Source organism: Aplysia californica, unplaced genomic scaffold, assembly GCF_000002075.1.
Source record: "Aplysia californica isolate F4 #8 unplaced genomic scaffold, AplCal3.0 scaffold00098, whole genome shotgun sequence".
In the NCBI taxonomy this organism is placed as follows: domain Eukaryota; kingdom Metazoa; phylum Mollusca; class Gastropoda; order Aplysiida; family Aplysiidae; genus Aplysia; species Aplysia californica.
This window is the reverse complement of record NW_004797368.1, coordinates 1,217,851-1,236,990: the sequence shown is the minus strand read 5'-3', so window position 1 is coordinate 1,236,990 and position 19,140 is coordinate 1,217,851. Positions and strand designations below refer to the sequence as shown.

The window sequence follows — 19,140 nt, the reverse complement described above, 5'->3', positions numbered from 1 at the left end:
TTATTATAATTATTATTGTTATTATACAAGGAAGAGTTTCAGACCTCATGGTCTTAGTAACTCAAAGCAGCCAAAAAATGTCAGATAGAACTTTGTAATTCTGAGATAGCCAATTGACGGAGACATGCTGGTCACTACACAAAGACCAGAACGCAGCTCACCCGATAAGCTTTATGCACCGCCATCAGACAGGACAGTCCCATGGTGCCCTGAGCTCGGCTGAAAAATCGCTGCTCTGTGGTGGTCAGATTGTGTGGGGTTGCCTTTGGCTGAGGATGTTAAATGAGAACAAGTAGACACACCCAGAGACTTTTTGCACCACCTGTGACCTGTGTCTCACAACTATAATTCCTTTTTGTCTTAGTCACCATCAACATGCAGTGGAAAACTGATATAACAGGGATGGTGGGAGTAGAAAAAATTTCCTGTTATATCCGATCCCTGTTAAATCAGAAATGTAAGGAAAGTAAGCATTTGTGGACTAATCCAGCTGTACTTATTCATGGGTAGTTTCCTCTGCCACAAGTACCCACGAACAGAGGTTTTGGCACCAACTTTCTCCTTGCCTCCTTAAACTTAAACCACATCAGAAGAGCTTGGTCCATAGTATCTGCATCGGGTAGTCTCATCTTCTTTCGATCCAGAGCAAAGTTTCCATTGGAGTATGCTGCCACTTTTTTCTCTCTAACCTTGATAATGGTGTGAATCGACCCTTGTGGACTGACGACAAATCTCTGCCAGTGGAGCCTGCTTTTTGTCAACAGCCTGGATTATTCCGTATTTTTTTGTTAATTGAAAGGCATTTTCTCTTGCGCTTGACATCGTTGGCGACACATTACGCATGCGTGCTGCTAGGTTTCTGGCTTGATCGAGGTATGCAGCACACCGCAGCCCTCTCCCGCTTCACATGCTGTGTGTGCTTGCAGCGGCATGGCTTGCGTGGGCTTGCTCCATCACTGCGTTACTCTCTCTCTCTCTCTCTCTCTCTCTCTCTCTCTCTCTCTCTCTCTCTCTCTCTCTCTCTCTCTCTCTCTCTCTCTCTCTCTCTCTCTCTCTCTCTCTCTCTCTCTCTCTCTCTCTCTCTCTCTCTCTCTCTCTCTCTCTCTCTCTCTCTCTCTCTCTCTCTCTTTTCACATTGTTAACGAGTCTTTGTCCCTGCTACAACCGGTTGGGCTCTGATGAGGTCCTGTTATTGCCGATAACTTTAAATAGAAACAAAGAGTAGGTAAAAACGGGGATTTAAAAAATCCCTGTTATTACTGGATCCCTGTTATTACCGGGCCTGTTATATATGGTTTCCACTGTATATTCTTTCACTTCATCACCATCACTATCATCATCATTGTTCGATACAAAAAAGTTTCAAAGTAAGGTCTTGACAATCTTTTCTCATTCTTATAAAGTTTAAAAATACAAAATCGTTTTGCTCTCAAAGGCTTCCTCAAGAATACATTATCAACATCTTTCTTATACCTTTTTTCATCCCTCAACCATTGGGGTCCTCCTTTGTATTATCATCATCATGTTCACCTTCTTCCTTCTACTTTACTGAATATAACGTTTCCCTAGAACAAAAGCAAACCACTAAAGCAATAAGAAGCCGGATCACTAAAGAAATCACGAAAGTGTTGTATGGAAAGATTAAAAAACAACAAAACATATAATACTTAAGTACATTCAATGTTTCAGGGATAACCTTTCTGCAGCAAACACAAACTGAAATCACTGTTGCTGTTACTGAACTGTTGAGTATGTACTTCGTGTATCTGTTTGGTTTGCAGCTTTAATTTATTCTTTTGTGATTTCTCAGGTGATCCAGCCCCCTTGTTGGTTACTACAACTTATTTATGTTTATTTTTGTCTTCAGTCTCCTCCAGAGGTCATGGTATCCCCCTAAAAATAAAAATAAAAATTTTGTAAGTAGAATCTCGAGAAGGAGAGAGAGAGAGAAAGAGAGACTGACAGACAGAAAGAGAGAGAGAGAGAGAGAGAGAGAGAGAGAGAGAGAGAGAGAGAGAGAGAAAACTAAAGTAATCTATCCTTGTTTATTCTTTTCTGATTTCCTAAACCAAGGAGAGTACCGGTGTTTGCAATGAGTCCTGTTTCATCCTCTCAGCCTCGGCTTCCCGAACCATGTGGCCGGCCTCCTTCCGACTAAGGATCATCTCTGTTGTGGCATCTGCGACAAGGAGCTTTGGCTTCGTCCCTGATCCAGAGGAGACAATAAACGTTTATCATGAGTAAAAAGGAGTTTGTTTTTGTTTACAAATAATTAGAGTAAAACAAGATGCTGTAGCTGTCGTTATATATTGCAATTTTTGCTGTATGGTTGTGGTTACCGTTGTTTTTGGTTGTAGTTGTTGTTGTTGTTGTTGGTGTCAGAAGTGATGATTGTTTGGAGCTCAAGAAAAGTAAAATGACAAATCAAAACAATGCACAAAATGAAGAGAGCCCTGTTCTGTCATGTGACCACAGGAATTTATGAGTAAAATCAATGATTTCAGTGGTCAACTTGTATACAGCGCAACTGTCATTATACCTTCAAACATTCGTAAGACCTTTGCCTATGACCTTCACCTTTGAGCCTGAAGTCTGTCATGGGTATTTCATCTCCAGAGACGTCCTCTTCCTCCTCTTCAGCAGTGTGAGTGTCCACTACGGGGCCAAAGAACTGCTTGATCTCTTTGATTCGCTTGGGCTTCACTTTCTGCAAAAGTAACAACATCAAGAACATTTCAACATTTTTAAAACAGTGAGAATCTCACTTTCTAAATATATCGGCAGATGAGACATATTGCTAGAGTAAAGGAAAAAAAGTAACTCCACTGTATTCACACTGTAAGTCAAACAAAGTTTGTCATTTTTCTTATGATGATGATGTCAGTTACTTTACAAATAGGTTAAGGTGATAACAGATGTCTGAAAAAAGACTTCAAAAAGAAAAAGTCTGATGTTCAAGGTAATGTAATTTTGATGCTTTTGACGACAAATATTGTGAAGTTTGGCATTCTACATAATACAATTTAGATCCTTTCGACAGCAGAGTGCTTGGCCAAGCATCAGACCAGCCAGCTGAAAAGAAAAACAGTCCACACTGAAAGAGAAAAATTTGAACAACTTTCAAACCTTTGAAGCTCAGTGTGTTGAACAAGTTCATCAACCAACAATGCCTTAGATATATTGATCCCAGTAAAGTCAGCAACCGCCCTGTTATGTATGACAATTATTATACGTTTATTTTTCTCCATTTTGTTTTATTATGAGAGTCAAGCAGTGACAAAAACAGTGACAAAAACAGAAACAAAGAAAATGGGATCCCACGCGCTGTTTGTCCAAAGACTAAGGGGAGGAAACTCCACAATGATATCCACACACAGTGTTGATAAGTCAGAGAGGGAAGGGAGATAATCATATCAATAATTTTTTTTTTACCTCATCTTTATTTTCCTTCTTTTTCTGTCTGTCCTTCCTGCCAGGTGTACTGACACCCAAGCCCTCTTTTTCAGCCATAACAGTTTCCATGGCAACAGTGTCAGCCTGTAAACCAGACAATGTCCCTGACTCAAGCTTCTCCAGGTTGACCTGGAGTCTTGGAGCAAGGGGCGGAGCTGGTGTGTGGCTGTCCTTGACCTCAGCAGTTTGTGCGGGCTCCTGGGTCAGCTTGAGACCCTTGAGTGCCTGGAATGCATTAAGTCAAGTCAGTATACAAGTGGAAGGTGGCTGGAGGTGCTGTAAAAAAACTAGAGAATGTGTGCTGTATCTTTTCAAAAATCTTTGTAAGGCGAGGACAGAGAAAGGATCTAAAAAGGAAAACAGGTCAGAAGGAGTTTCGGGCATCACAGGACTCTTTGCCCAAAAACACGCCACTAGTTTGCCCAATTAGAAGCCACTAGTTTACACAATTACAAGCCATTAGTTTACTCAATTTTGACCCAATTAAACAGTTACAAGCAACTGTTTTGCAAAAGTACACAACACTGGCTGCATAGTCCCACACCGTAAATCACACAATTACCTCCTCGGGCACAATAGAGCCTGGCCGTCTATTCTGCATGTATGTGTCATAGTCGACTGTCTGACCTCCAATCATTGTGTGAACATGATCACCCAACATGATGGGAGTTCCGGGAGGGGGTAGCATCATCTTCATGGGACTCATTTTCTTCACGATCCCCAATCTGCAGCAACACACATATCACTTTATCAATCAATACATCACTTGACATAGAGCTATAACATTAATGATGAAAGAACCATTTCACAAAAAAATATTAATTGTCAATTGTCAAAAGATAACACTATCAAGGGGAGACATACACACCTGGAAAAATTTTCTAAACAAATGACTTTTAATCACTTTCATGGGATTGTGCAAGAAGTTCACAGGTAAACAGGATGTACTAGGGGCGAATTTATTTAATGTTTCTTAGTGCAGAAGAATTTCTTCATAGTAAATATTAAATTATCAGCCTGAAATTTGGCACACAAGTACAAACCTATATGAACTGGGGATCCAAGTGAGGATTTTGACCTATCTTTAAAACTAAAAAAGGGAGCCCAAAGTCATTGGACCCCCTAGAGTTAGTTGACGAAATTTTGGGGTACATATTACAAAACATTTGAATATTTCCACAAGTTACCAATATTTCCCAATTCCCTCACATAGATCCCCAGAATAGATCTTAAAGCACATGTACGCAAAATTTCAAGCTTCTAGTTTCAGTAGTTTTTGAAAACTCCTTACACCCAGGAGCTCACATATGTCAAAAAGTAGATTTTGAGAAAAACATAAAAAACAGGGATTTTTTAAAGGATTTTTAGAACAATTTGCACTTTTCAAATGCCCTTTTAGGTCATTTAGGGTGTTTTTTCAACAGTTTCTTCATTATGACCCGATAGAACAGACCTCAAAGGATGTTTTTCTGCAAAAAACAAAAGTTAGATAGTTTGAAAAATTGTATTGATATTGTCTGGGATCGCCGACCCAAGTCTTCCCTTAACACCCACTGAGAACTTCTTGCCCTGTGGCAGGATATTAACAAACCATACAAAAAGGCCCTATGAATCCTATCATCCCACACATGTCATATTCATTACATTGCATCATTTCGCGACCTCAGTGCTCCATTTTTTTTAAACATTGAAAATGTGACTTCTTAAGCCCTCTCTTTGTTATGAACTGTTTTCAATGTTATTCAAAATGAAGGTATGACAAGAAAGCACTGAGGACGCAATTTAGTAATGATAACAGAGACAGAAGAAGAGAAAAGATTATTTTAGGGATTCTACTTTTCAATTTCATGTTATAAAAACAAGAAATCTATAGTCAATGCAGAGATCAAGCAAGACCAGATGTCTCTTACTTTCTCCTGAGTAAATATCCCCGCAAACATCTCTGCACTATGAGAACTGGGGAGTGGCGAGCCATGATAGCACTGAGTCTTGCATTGACAGCTCTAAGGACCGACATTTCCTGATCAAATGTGAAATTCTGTCGAACCGAAAAAAATTGAAAGGTCAGGGAATTGATGTCAAATTTTAACATCACTTACACAGTCGAATAGCATCAGAGTCCACAAATTTCGCACTGCCTGGGGCCATTGATACCCATGTGACTATATAAATAAAACACTATAGATGAATAATATAAGACATAAAAATACACAAAACAAGATCTTACCATTTGTGAAAGTTGCAATTTTGCAGATTTATTTAGAAACAACTTTTTAAAATACCCCTCCCCCCCTCCCCTACACACACAACCTTTGTATATGCAAATGTTTCCCAAAAGACATCACAAAAGGTATTGATTCCCTTACCAGTTGAGTCACTGGTGGCCTTTGTGTTTGTTTGTGTGCAAGCATAAGAATAGCTATAATATGGTTCACAGACCACAGACAAGCAAGAGGACAAATAGCATGAACGAACCAGTCTTGGAAGAAAACAGCCAGGATGTAAATATATAACAGTAGCAGACACAAGATTGATGCTAGGGAGTATTTGTAATCATGCTTTGCCTTAACTGATAAAATTACCTCTTAAGAATATAATAGCGGTTTCATGAAAATGAAAGCATACCATGAGAAGGAAAGTACTCATTGCATCACAGGTTTCTTACCTGTTGAGTCTGAGGGCAGAGGTCAATCCTGAAGGGGGGACTTAGGGCTGTGAAGCGTCTGCTGAACACAGCATCTTCAATGATCTCCTCGTCTGATATCACATGATGATCTAAAGCCTTCAAGCTCCATATACTGTTCACCACATGATGTCTGAGTGAAAAGAAGGAAAGATGGAAGGGAGGAATCATGTTAGATTCAAGTGAATAATGACAGAGCGAAGAAAAGGTTATTAACAAAACAGAGAAACAAAAAAGAAAAAGAACAGAGAACAAAGTGAGATGAACCTGAACCAGAAATGGAAAGGCAGCAAAAAGGCAGCAAAGACTTTGATCCGTCTTTGAGACACATCCAAATTTTAACATCACATTCTAACCCAAAATGAAAAAGTTGTATACAAGAGAGAGGTGAAGTTTAGGGAAAGTAAGAGAGAAAAAAGTTACGGATGAAATCACAGCGAGAAGGACTTGACATAAATAGGTCCATTATTCAACCTCAGGAATCTTATTCAACCGACCACTGGCCACAGGGACTTTTCTCTTTTTCTTTAACAGTTAGTTAAAGATTATTCCTTAAATACAGAACCATGTAAAGCAATACCTGAATTACTTTCACAAGAAGACACATACCAGTTGAATCTCTTTCTTTGAAAAGTAAAACCTGAAAATTTCTAAATCAAATATTAGGACTTCGTGTTAGACAGGAATGTAACATGAGCACTGAATGTTCAAGACAAAACCTCTGTCGTCAAACTGTAGTTTATGCTTGAACACTTGGACACAGGTTAAGTCATTTAAATATTAATTAATTCAAACTGACCGGTAGTTTTTCTTGAGACTCAGAGGTGTGTCAAATAAAGTGAGGATGGTCAAGGCTGGCGCAGAGCCCAGGATCTGTAGAGTCTCAAACTTGCCAAGCGGGTTGTCATGGAGATGAAGTGATTGCAGCTTACGGAGACTGCTCCAGAATACAGGGGCTGGGAGAGAGGACAGCTGGAGAGCACATAGTTAAAGGTGGGCCGGTCAATTTGTGTAGGAAGGCGCTTTATATGAACATGAAATATATATGGGAATAAGTTTTGTGAGAGTTTGTATGGATGTGTGAGAGAAGAGTATGTTCAGAGGGAGAGAGAAAGACAAGTAGAGAGTGTATGTGTGTGTTGGTTTACTGGCCTGTGTGTATGAGCATGGTTTGGGGGTAAAAACATGTAAAATGTGTGTTTTACACTCCATTAACATAAGTTTGATCTTTTAAGAGATGGACAGTTTCAACCCAGCCTTTCAGGGACTATTGGACCCAGAGGGATATAACATCTCAGCAGACAGATGAAAATATTTAATTAAACAAACTCATGACTTCTGCAAGTGACGGCGAAGCACCTAACAGTTTCACCACAGGTGCTGGTGTTTGGGAGGACTGGGGGGTGGGGGGGTGATTGCAATTCAAAATGAAAAAGACGAAACAGGGTTCATGAAGGTATGAAGTATGAAGGTATTGACATACGAACAAAACACAGGGAGAGAAACTGATAAGTAATAATGCATAGCATTTGTATGAAGGGGTTTTCAAACAAAATGAGACTGTTCATTCAACTTGAAAACGAAGCATCAGATTTAATCTTTCACCTCAAAGTAATCTCCCTGTGGAGTGACACTCTTTTGTAATTGATATAGCCATCTATGAAAAGCTGCTTCGTAGTCATTTTTGGGAATACCTTTTAGGCACTGTTCTATAGCTCGAGAGAGGATTTTGTTTGTGGAATAATGGCATCCTGTAAGTTGTTTCATAAGCCTTGGAAACAGGAAAAGTGATAAGGAGCATGATCAGGAAATTATGAAGGGCGATCTATAACTTTGGAACCATTTTCTTTTTTAAAAACTTTGGTCTTGCTAGATTTGTAGAACATTTTGACCTCTTGCTCAAGGGAAGCTTACCCTGACGAGGTCAACAGAAGTCACTATAGATGTGCTCTTATTTTTGACAGTGAATTTGACCCTACGCTTGAAGAAAATAGCGTGCCTAACCTTCCTTGTGGACTTGTTTCATTTTGCAATTTTCTGGGGTTTTGATCCTTCAGCGCACCACAACATTTTTGGGACTTAGTTAAAGAAATGCACCTATGTTTCATCACCAATGAAGATCTCAACCAGGTGCCAGGCAGCCCATAAGTATTTCAAAGTTTTGGTGGCATATACTAACTGTACCCCGTTCTTTTCACTGACCAAAATATAGGGTATCCATCAAGCCAAGAGCTTTCTGAGCCCCAAATCGTAAGTAACACTCTGTGCACTGACGACGAATGAAACCCCATTCTTCTGCTATCTCATGAAGGCTCACTCGACTGTCTTTGTCAGTAAAAACTATGATAGTACCAACCATGCGGGGAGTTGTTTTTGTTTGTGGGGTGCTTTTGCCCTTAATTTAGAAAATTCCAGATTCTCATTCTCCTCTTTTAAGATGCTGTACAAAGTAAAAAATTATTGCTCTGAAGACTGAAGTGCTCAATACATCTGTCTGTAAAATTTCATAGATTTCTGCCGCTTCTTTACAACCAACTGCTGTAAAAACCTTTAGCATGACCAAATTTCACCTTATCTTCTCCATGTTCATTTTGCCTAGTGTCATTTACTTTGTCACTTTACAAAGTTGCAATTATCTTTCAAAAGGACCAAACTGGGTGAAACTTAAAAGACAGAATCAGAAGACGACAAAAATTTATAAAACATTGCATTTGTTAAGACGGTCCAATTTAGTGTTTGAGAAATCCTATTTTCTCATTTTGTCTGAAAAACCCCTCCTTCAATGCAAATTCCCGCTCAACAGCAAGCTCTTTACAACCTAAGAAGAAAAGGAGTGGGAAAAAAGTGTGGAATCAGATGAAAGAATCAACTGTGCAATTAAAAAACTACTTGTTCTCAGACTACTTTTAATTTCAGTCTTTGAATGTAAGTATTGCATTCACACTATCTCTCCTTTTTCTCTATTTCTTACATGCATCACTACTCTTCAATTTCAACGTGAGATTACCTGATTGGAGTGCAGGTCAAGTTTAATGAGATGTCTGCAAGCCACAAGCGCATCAATTTTTGTGAGGTAATTGTTTGCCAACAGACATATGGTCAGCCTGGTACATGCACCAATGTCTCCGAGAACTCTGAGATGGACCCCATCGAGGCGAACAAGTTTGATGTCATCTACATCTACTTTAGACTTGGGATTTAAAGAGCCACAGTGAGACTGGATGACTTCCAACGTTGGATTCAAAAAGTATCTGTCACCAAGATGAAATGTCTTAAGATTATTCAAATGACAAAACAAAAATAGATACAGAAAAAATCACAGTTAAAGTGACATCATCAAGATATACAGTAGGGTCCGCTTAAACCAAACACGCTTATTCTAAAAACAATGGTAAACCGAAAAGAAATAAAATACCCCAATTTTTTTTCCTTCTATTTGAGCAACCTCTCTTAACCGAATAACCATCTAGACCAACGAAAATCCCGAGGTCTCACAGATTTTTGTTTAAGCGGACTCCACTGGATTTAAAAAAGATGCTCCCTGCATTTCTTGTAACATGAATTAAGAATTCAAATGTGACAAGCACCCGAAAGTCAACAAGTGTGGTGAGAACTATAGGCAGTCACAATTACTGTGGGGTGGTAGATAGAAAAGTTGACAACAAATTAGTTTTCATCTCTCAGTTTCTGCCTTTGGGAAGATTTTGCTGTTTCGATGAGCCACCTGTATACAGGCAGATGCAAAAAATGTAAGAGACCCACAAAGGCAACGGATGTCTCTTGCGCTATCATATTATGTTGCTGACAGAAAAAGATAGCCTACAAGTAAATCAGGGCATAGAATAGGTAAGAAAAAGAATCAGTTGGAGGAAGTTGGTAGACGGTGACACCTTGCAGATAACAGACAGTTAGAAGTCAGTGAAAAGCTGCATCTTAGCCTACAGAAAAAAAATTAACCTTAATAGACTAGGTTGCATTTTGGGCTACACCTTACAGATAATGAACATTAATGTTTCAGTAAAGCACAAGATATATCTTGATTAACAGGATTGTGTTTAGGGAGAGGAAGAAGACAAACTAATTTCATACATTTAAAAAAAATTCATTGGTCTTACCCTGACTGTTCAGCTTGCCGTACAGCTTCTGCTTCTCTCTGTTTGTAGAATTTACTGAGCAGAGCTTGTTTGTCCTGCTGCTTATTCTCTGAGATCTGGGCAAACTTTGCCCAATCCGGGATGCTCACCATTGTTATGCCTCGGGCTTAGTACCTGAAATTTGTAGGCGTTTAAGATGCCTGATGACCATGTTTTCTCAAATACATTCTGGAACACTGGAATAAGGGAGTATAAGGTACACAAATTTCCTCAAGAAATGGCTTCAGTAAAGACAATAGAAATAAGACTCTATGCATATTAAAACCTTATATTATGATAAAAGCATATGAGAAAATTCTGCACTGTTTTCAGTACAATGAGGACCAGTAAAAACAGCTGCAGAAGGTGAGATATAGTCTCCTATACTCACTACTTGCTCTCCTCGAGGGCTAGGACTTGAAACCAATTTTTTTTTTTTCTATAACTGCTCCCCCTTAGTTATCCCATCCCTTGCTTTTCCTTCCTTTCATGGCCCTCAAAATATTCAAAAAGCTACTTAGATTTATTGAAATACCGTTTTATACATTTAGTATTCCATCGCTAGATCTCTGGATCTACTCTCCAAATTAAAACCAACTTTTGGCTATAACTGATCCTGGACACCATAAAGACAACTACTGATTAACCTATTTTATATTCCATTTATGTAACAAAGGTTTCATTAATTCTCTGCAATTTCCGCAAGCCGTGCGGGTTGTCATTTCTCTGAGCCTCACATTTATTTACATTCAAATCACTTTCTGTTTCCCTTTCTATTCTAAGCCTAACAGCCTGTCTCGAACTTGAAAAGTAAACAACTTGAAAGGTCTATGTCTTCGCTACCTTTTCCAAACTGTAATACCTTTGAGAGCCATAAATTCGAAAAAGTTTCCCTGATTATTTGAGAGAGAGTGAATATTCCAACTCGCAACAACGGGAAATGCTTAGATCTTCACATCATATGATGAAAATGGAGGTAACTCGCCGCCATTTGTAAATGTCCCCATAGCGACCACGGGACGCAACTCTTATTACCTCACTAAAATACCCCTCATTTGTGAAAGAAAGTTCAATGAAGCAATAATATACTGATTTCCACGCAGAAAAGAATTGATTGAAGATGATGGCCGCGAAATGGCAGAAACTTCAGTGCTCAAGATCCCAGTTGTGTCTCGAAACTGTGCTTACCGGAGGCCAGTCATTTAGGTATCCGATTATACGGGGGGGAAAAAAATTCTACCCATAATTTTTTTTTGCGCTTTTTCGTTAGCCTAGATCTATTAGATCTAGATCTAGATCTAGATCTAAATCTAGATATCTAGATTCTAGATCTGGTTCCCACCCCGCAATTGTTATTCGCCGATTTTGGCCACAAGAGTAGGGGGGTTTCATGTTTTTAAAAAATAGAATTGATGTTCCTTGATACAGTGAAGTCCACTTATAACGAGTCCGGAAAAAACGAGAAGTCTGTTATAAAGACACTATTCTAAAAACCCGGGTTTTTTTCTCCTCTTTACCTTTGTAAATAAAATACTGCTATAGCGCTATCAGACAAACATTCGAGTCGGTTATATAGCGAATATTGCTGCTGCTGTGCACAGTGCATAGGCCAATTTTACATATATGCAAAACCTCGCCAGTTGAGAAAACTTGTTGGTGATCTAGCCAAACAAAAAATAGGAGAGCCCATGTGTGTCAACAATAAAGACCGGAGCGACTGAGTTGGGAGGGTGTGTCATGCCCAGACAAGCAGATCTAACGCATCGCATGATAGGCCAGCGTAAGCCTAGCTTAGATTATCAAGGTTTACCATGCCTCTCACTTCTCCGATGCGGGAATGGAGAGGTCACAGCAATGTGATGGATGGAGCAAATGTGTGACGTGGGCAAGCAGACGGAATATACACCACAGGGTGGGGTGGGGTGGGGGAAAACACAGCAGGCGAGTTGGCCCAGAGCCCTTTCTTTCTGATTGCCAACGCCAAGCTGTCAGTCAACATCGTTAAATCTAGCGGTAGAGAAAGAAACCTGATTCGATTTTTTATCAAGTAAGACCTAGAGGTCATCTTGAAAAAAAAAAATCATCACCAGGGGAGATGGCAAAAGGAAATAAACAGAACACCAAACTCATAGATTAGGCCTACTTTAAAGTTTCCCTTGAATTTTTTACTGGATCCCGTATAGCGAGAATCCTGCTATAACGAACATAAAGCTCCAGTCCCCTCCCTCTCGTTATAACAGGATTCCACTGTATGAAGTTTTATCAATTTCTTTGAAAACTCATTTTTATTCTCTCTTTGCCTATGTAAAGATGAGAAAAAATGTCTATTTTTAGATACCAAGTAAGTAGGTCGCACATGCAAATGAAACATCATCTACATAATTATTGTATCAAACCAAAGTCCACTCACTCAATACAATAAAACCTTTCCATTGATATACAACACACTTATTGTGTTGACCTTCTCAGGAATTTGTAGGATTTTAAAGTCTATGTCCACCCTCTTTACCTTAAAAAACTGACCCAAACCCAAGAACTGTTGAGTTATAATACTGTATAAAAACAGGTTGTACAAGTGCGCGGAAACCCGTTGGAAAGCGAGGATGTTGACGCTCATCAGAGAATAGGGGGAATAAGGAAAGTGAAATTTCCTATTCAAAGACCTGGAATCTGAGTATGTCATGAATGGGTCAGATCTAGACAACGGCCCCAATGAATGACACTGAGACTGATGAGACTGCTTTGCTGGCTAATGAGTTTAGCTGGAAAGCAGGGCTGACATTAAATTAGGAATTCCCCTGGTAACGAAAGGGCTCCATACGCAGGTCAAAGTTTTAGGTAAAAACCTAACTCAACTAAATAGAACAAGGTCTAGGGATGGCATTATTTTCACAATATTTTGATTAGAATTAGACAATCTCTCTCTCTCTCTCTCTCTCTCTCTCTCTTGCTCTCTCTCTCTCATGCTCTCTCTCTCTCTCTCTCTCTAATTCACACTCTCTCTCTCCCTCTCTCAAATCTTGACAATTATTTCTGTATACAGTCCGTGCTGGCTTTAAGCACGCCGGCATAAAGCACACTTCGAACTCAAGCACGCTAAACGGCTCTTACCGTTATATATATAAATTACATGCCTTTAAGCACCGTAACTTCGGCTTCAGGCATGCTTCATTTACAAGACAGTCGATACTTTCATGATGACCCTTCGAAGTTCGAACACAGTCTACACCGCAGCAGTGGAGTGTGTTAAGAGAAACACAAGAACGCAAGTGATGGACGCGCACACACACACACACACACACACACACACACACACTCACACGGGCGGAGAGGAAGGCAGAGTGATGCACACAGCCGGGCGCGCGGACATAGGATCTAGCCTTGGGCAAAGCTACACACTGACCAAAAAAAATACAAAGAGAGTCCGGGAGACGAGAAAGGGAGGCTGGCTTGCGATTTCACCTTTGACCCTCGCTCGCTATCCATTAATCCTGATTGTGTATCGTGCGTGAGTTGGGATGAAGACGGTGGTATAGTATGAATGTGGCACAGCGGGCAGTGGTACGCACAGGCAGTGTGTAGACCTAGTGTGCTGTATCTTGATTGGCCGTCTAAATTAAGTTTTCATTTCCCTTTCGACCACACAAAAAAATGACAATGAACAAACAAAAATTACCATGGTGGGTAAAAATAAATGTGCTCACTTTTGAGGGATCACTATAGGCCGAGATCTACTTTTACAAACAAAGGGAAATTTTCTACATGAAAATCTCTGGATTATGCCTACTTCGCACTCAAGCACGCTTCGGCATTAAGCACGCTTAAACTTTCTCCCAATGACCGTGCTTAAAGCCGGCATGGACTGTACTGTACTGTATGTATTTATATATGAAATGGTATCGATATTACTGAATGTCCATTTACACTTTAAATAGATAAGATAGAGATAAGTCTTTATTTTCCAGATCCTGGCACATTGATTTGTTGTTTCACCACATGCACACAGTCACACGCACGCACACACACACACACACACACACACAAACACACAAACAAACATTCACACTCCCATACGCACACACATGTGCACACCCATTCTATACACACACTCTTCCCTCACACATCCTCTCTTCAACACACGTCTGTGCATGTAACCATAATAATATAATAGTATGCTTACACTCACAAACAGGCTCACAGTCATAATATAAATGAACAGAAATATAAAAAATAATCATTTTAAGCTAGAAACGTTTAATATTCTTTAGCTCACTTAAACATATATTTGCTTTTTGACCAAGTACTTCCCTCAACACGTTTTTACAGGTGGAAGAGAAATGATCGAGATGAGTGGATGGGTGTTATTTCTGGATGTGTATGGCGTCTCAAACAGACAGACGAACACTTGCTGTATCAAGTGTACAGTCCAGAAGACAAGGCGAAAGTGAAAGTAGATAAAGCGCCAATAAAAAGTGATAAACTGACCCTTTGTCCTCCTTTTGCTAAGGAATCCCTAAAAGCTTCAAGAAGAAATGGGAAGAGGAGGCAGGTAAAAGATGAACCATCTGCAGGTTTTGACACCCCTGTCATGAAGAGAGTTAAAGAAGAGGCATCAGAGAATGATGAAATTGTAAGTCAAAGTTTAGGCCTAAATGGGTTCACTAAATTGACTGATTTAATAAATACTGATGATGATGACTCTTCCACTAAAGCTATATTGAGAGATTATTTCCAGCTGGACACTAATCTTGACCAACTGTACTCTGAATGGTCCTCTAAGGATGATCATTTCAAAAAAGTTGCAAGCAGCTTCCGAGGCATTCGGATCTTGAGACAGGACCCTGTGGAGAACCTTGTGAGTTTTGTGTGCTCCTCCAACAACCACATCTCCCGCATCTCCAGCATGGTGGAAAAACTTTGCACCCACTACGGACATCTAATCACTAGTGTAAGTTGATTTCATTCGTTGTCAATGGAAAGGATTTCTAATTTGTATTGTGGTGAAAGCAGTTTTTCTTGGTTTTGATAAATTTTCTACCAAGAAAAGCTTTTTAAAATTAAGAATGTATGCATTAGGCTTTATTTGGGGGATGAGAAGAACGTTCGTGCAAATGTTTGTTTTATTGTGTGTACTAAAATTTAATCACTTTTGAGGGGTATCATTTCTTTTTAGGTCATCAGTTTGTCGGGAAGTGTTATGCTTGATTTTATTTGTGTGTAATAGAGTGTAAAGGGCGAAGAGCTTGCTGTCGAGCGAGGGTATGCGCTATACAAATTCTATTTATTATTAGTAGATCTAGTAGTTGTTGTATTATCTCAAGTATAAGTAATTTAATATGGGAGGATGATATTCTTGCAATAGGATTGGAGCTTTGTCATATCTGTCTCTAGGCACAGGAATATTAATAGATAAATTGAAACTCCAGAACTTTAAAAGTCCATGGACCCTTTCGGATTCCCCAACTGCCATTTTGTGTGTACTGGTCTTCCATTATATCAGTGTACTGATACCGAGTTAGTAATAACTACCATATCTTGGGGTAAAGAATTCAATTCAATCTTGTGTTTCATTTATCGCAGGTTGATGAAAAGGACTTCTATGCCTTCCCTCCTCTCTCTGCCCTGACGGGAGATGAAGTTGAGACCACACTTCGCCAGCTTGGCTTTGGCTACCGAGCAAAGTTCATCTCCAGCATTGCCAAGACTGTGTGTGAGGAGAAGGACCCTGGTTGGCTGAGCTCGCTGAGGGGAAGGAGTTACACTGAAGCAAAGACGGAGCTGATGACTCTGATGGGAGTTGGAGCTAAGGTCAGGAAGTGCTTGTAGCTGAGTAGTGAAGTATATACTACCGAATGCAGTTCAGTGAACCTAGGATACGAAGAGAGATTGTCAGGACCAGCCCCTGATCCCTGTTGAATTCAAGGTCTTGTTAGATTCAAAGACAGTCCAGTAGTAACGACAGAGGGGACTTAACTCTTTAAACCCTGAGTTTTTTCCACCGTTTCCAGGAGTTTTTCTACGATCACCTAAACCTGGTGCACTAAATGTCTCATTATAACCCCAAAAGCTTGCCTCCAACTTTTAAACTTTAGAAACAAAGGCTTAGTCATTATTAAAAAACTAATCGGGATCGGGAATAGTTCAGAAAAACAAGCAAAAACTAACACTAAATGAAACGAAACAGTTATCACTAGTATTGGATGCTCCCAGCGTCCGATGGGGAACAGGGTTAGTACCGCCTGACGCTCTCAGTGTCCAATGGGATTCAACCCACTCACTACCAGCCATTTTCGGGGTCGCTATTCCCTGTGTACTAGCCATTTTAATGGTAGTTTTTAAAAATCGATGTGCTTTTGCTAATTAACATTAGAGACTTGAAATGTGGAACATTGTTTTTGAACATACGGTAATAAAGATTGCCGTGATGAAATTACAGCTCTGTTCTATACTTACTTTGTTTTCACAAGTTTTCTAAAATTGGTCAAAAACTGCTTTCCCTTTGCCTTTCTTACTCGCGCCCTTCCCCACTACTGCAACCCTAGTAGATCTAGGTTTTGGGGCCCTACTAAACCTTATTCTTCTTTACAAATTTCCCCACCCAGTTTGTCATAACAATCTTCGACCAGTTCATCGGTTTCTGAGTCACTTTCGTCGTCAAATGTTCGAAAACGGTCAAAGACTAGTGATCTGCCTTGTGGGAAACGAAATAGTAAATTCGGTTCTAATGGCGCTTGTCGTTAAAGTCAATGACTCTACTTGCGCTCGTCCGATTTCGGTTTCGTTTCTTTCTAATGAAAGATATTTGAATGAGCTACGAAAAAGACGGACCAGTACCGCAAACGGTGGGGTTTTAATGTGAGAAAAAAATTCCAAAGTGCAATCCGCGAGGGTGTGGTATCAAAACGTGGGAGCTACTTTACCGGCAACTGTTGTGGTAGTGCTAAGTGAGTGAGTTAAAGACTTAACCAGGGTGGCATAAAGGGGATCCTAATTGAGCCATTACCTTCCTTGATGATGGTGACACCACCAGTTCACTTCTGCTATTGCTATATGTGGCTCTTGTCTTCTTTGCTGGTTTTTGGGGGGGATAGCGGGGATATGTCTGTTACACACCTGCAATTCTGCTAAAGTTCTACGCACGGAACACTTGTGCCCACTCATTGAATCCAAGGTTGCTCATTTATGTGTTCATGGAATCCAAGTTATTTTGTAAATGAAACAGGGAATTTGTCTCCTTTCGTTGAATCTGAATTTCACTGTACAGACTAGATTATCGACCTTTCATTTCCAGTTTTTCTGAGTACAAAAAAAAATTGTCTTTAAAAATTATGCAGTCTAGTCTATGCAGCAAAGGCTGGAGATTGCAGGTTCTGCTGTTCTTTTTGCTGAGTAGTCTAATGGCAAGGTCTTGAGGTATTGAATCTCAGTTTCATTAATTACTCTGTGCGTGTTGGCCTAATTGGCTAATTGGTGCCATGCTGGACATGGTGCAGTTGATTCCCCTTTAGGGTGTTTTGAACTTTCATTGTTTCGTGAGTTTTCAACTCTTTCTGTTCTGGCTCATTCACAATCGAGATGGAATAGAAATTCAGAGACCCACCTCATAAATAAGGATACCATGTTGAAAGGGACAGTAAACCTGTACAATTTTCAGTCACACTTAGTAAATCAAAATAATTACTGTAACCATCACAGGCAGCTTTAATGCTGTCTCTTCTCTAACACATAGTCAAACATGTGAGCATACCCAACTGTACTTTTGAAAATAGGCCCGGTTGTGAATCTTTTCTCTTTTTTTTTTCCCTCAAAATTTTAAATGTGCGTCCTGTCCCTCCAGAGGACAATACGGCTGATTTAGTTCCAGAAAATAGACCCAACTCAAATAACTGAGTTTAATCTGATCTTTTGCCTGCCCAATGCCCTCAGGTGGCTGACTGCGTGTGCCTTATGTCGCTGGACAAGCCCGGAGCTGTTCCTGTGGACACGCATGTATGGCAGATCACTCTACGACATTACATGGCCTCTCTACAGAAGGCAAAGTCTCTTACTGAACGTATCTACAACCAGATTGGTGAGTTTGTGCCGAGACCAGGAATATTAGGACAGATCCAAGGGCAAGTAGATATGTTGGCTTTCTTTTGACTGTGATAGATTCTTGTTTGTTTGAGTTTAAGATATATGCACATTGGCACTATAACGGTCGTTCAGTAAAAGGGAAAGTGAGACATACAGACAAATATAAAAGCGGGACAGTAAAAAGGTAAGGGCCTACCAGTGGCATTCTCCAACCACAGGCTGATAGATTCTAATTGTGTTTCTTCACAAACGTGCTGCTTAGGGAAGCTTCAAACACTGAGATCCGACACTACAGTAAATAGAAAGGCGATGAATTGAGGAAAGGGAGAGCATAATGTTGTTCCCAGTTCTTCATATGACAATGCTTGACATTCTAACAATTCAATAGTCAACAGGAGGGGGGTCCATCAAAGTAAAGTGCCTCCAAGTTGCCTAAAAAAAAACATTTTGTCTTTTTTTTTGCATGATGCTTTATATTCTGAACCTTAGACTTAGACCTGACGCAGCAAGTCAGCAAGGGAGATGGAGAGAGGAATGTGGTTACCTCTCTTTATGTTTCCATCCACCTCCAAGATGTGTGAGCATTTTACTGACCATGACCTAGTTGTTCGCCTACTCATTTCGACTGGGAGAGGGACTCATGACGAGGCAATGGCCTCTAGAGTGTGATGTGAAAAACTGTGGCAGGGTTAGGCATTGGGCCAAATTACATTCACTGTGTCTAGAATTGCTTTTACTTTTGCGCAAAGCTGAGGATGATATATGTAGAATGTCGAATTCACGGGGGAGGGGGGG

The 19,140-nt window shown here is 40.0% G+C and overlaps 2 protein-coding genes across 2 annotated transcripts in view; one reads left to right on the top strand and one right to left on the bottom strand.

Annotated features, from left to right (window-relative positions):
• LOC101845313 overlaps nucleotides 1–11,257 on the bottom strand; it is a 17,230-nt gene extending 5,973 nt beyond the window's left edge. Inside the window, exons 1-11 of the mRNA XM_005095224.2 lie at nucleotides 11,132–11,257; nucleotides 10,252–10,404; nucleotides 9,144–9,387; nucleotides 6,936–7,108; nucleotides 6,119–6,269; nucleotides 5,364–5,491; nucleotides 4,016–4,178; nucleotides 3,433–3,678; nucleotides 2,578–2,707; nucleotides 2,082–2,206; nucleotides 162–269 (exon numbers count right to left, since the gene is read on the bottom strand). Coding sequence (XP_005095281.1) covers nucleotides 162–269; nucleotides 2,082–2,206; nucleotides 2,578–2,707; nucleotides 3,433–3,678; nucleotides 4,016–4,178; nucleotides 5,364–5,491; nucleotides 6,119–6,269; nucleotides 6,936–7,108; nucleotides 9,144–9,387; nucleotides 10,252–10,382 — 1,599 coding nt within the window. The 5' untranslated portion in view covers nucleotides 10,383–10,404; nucleotides 11,132–11,257. The remainder of the gene's footprint in view (nucleotides 1–161; nucleotides 270–2,081; nucleotides 2,207–2,577; nucleotides 2,708–3,432; nucleotides 3,679–4,015; nucleotides 4,179–5,363; nucleotides 5,492–6,118; nucleotides 6,270–6,935; nucleotides 7,109–9,143; nucleotides 9,388–10,251; nucleotides 10,405–11,131) is intronic.
• A 122-nt stretch (nucleotides 11,258–11,379) lies between these two features.
• The window catches only part of LOC101850876 (N-glycosylase/DNA lyase), a gene marked incomplete in the record, with an annotated part of 9,138 nt that continues 1,377 nt past the window's right edge, over nucleotides 11,380–19,140 (top strand). The window contains 4 exon segments of the mRNA XM_005095248.3: nucleotides 11,380–11,475; nucleotides 14,596–15,217; nucleotides 15,850–16,077; nucleotides 18,196–18,344. Of these exon segments, the coding sequence (XP_005095305.2) occupies nucleotides 11,390–11,475; nucleotides 14,596–15,217; nucleotides 15,850–16,077; nucleotides 18,196–18,344 (1,085 nt within the window).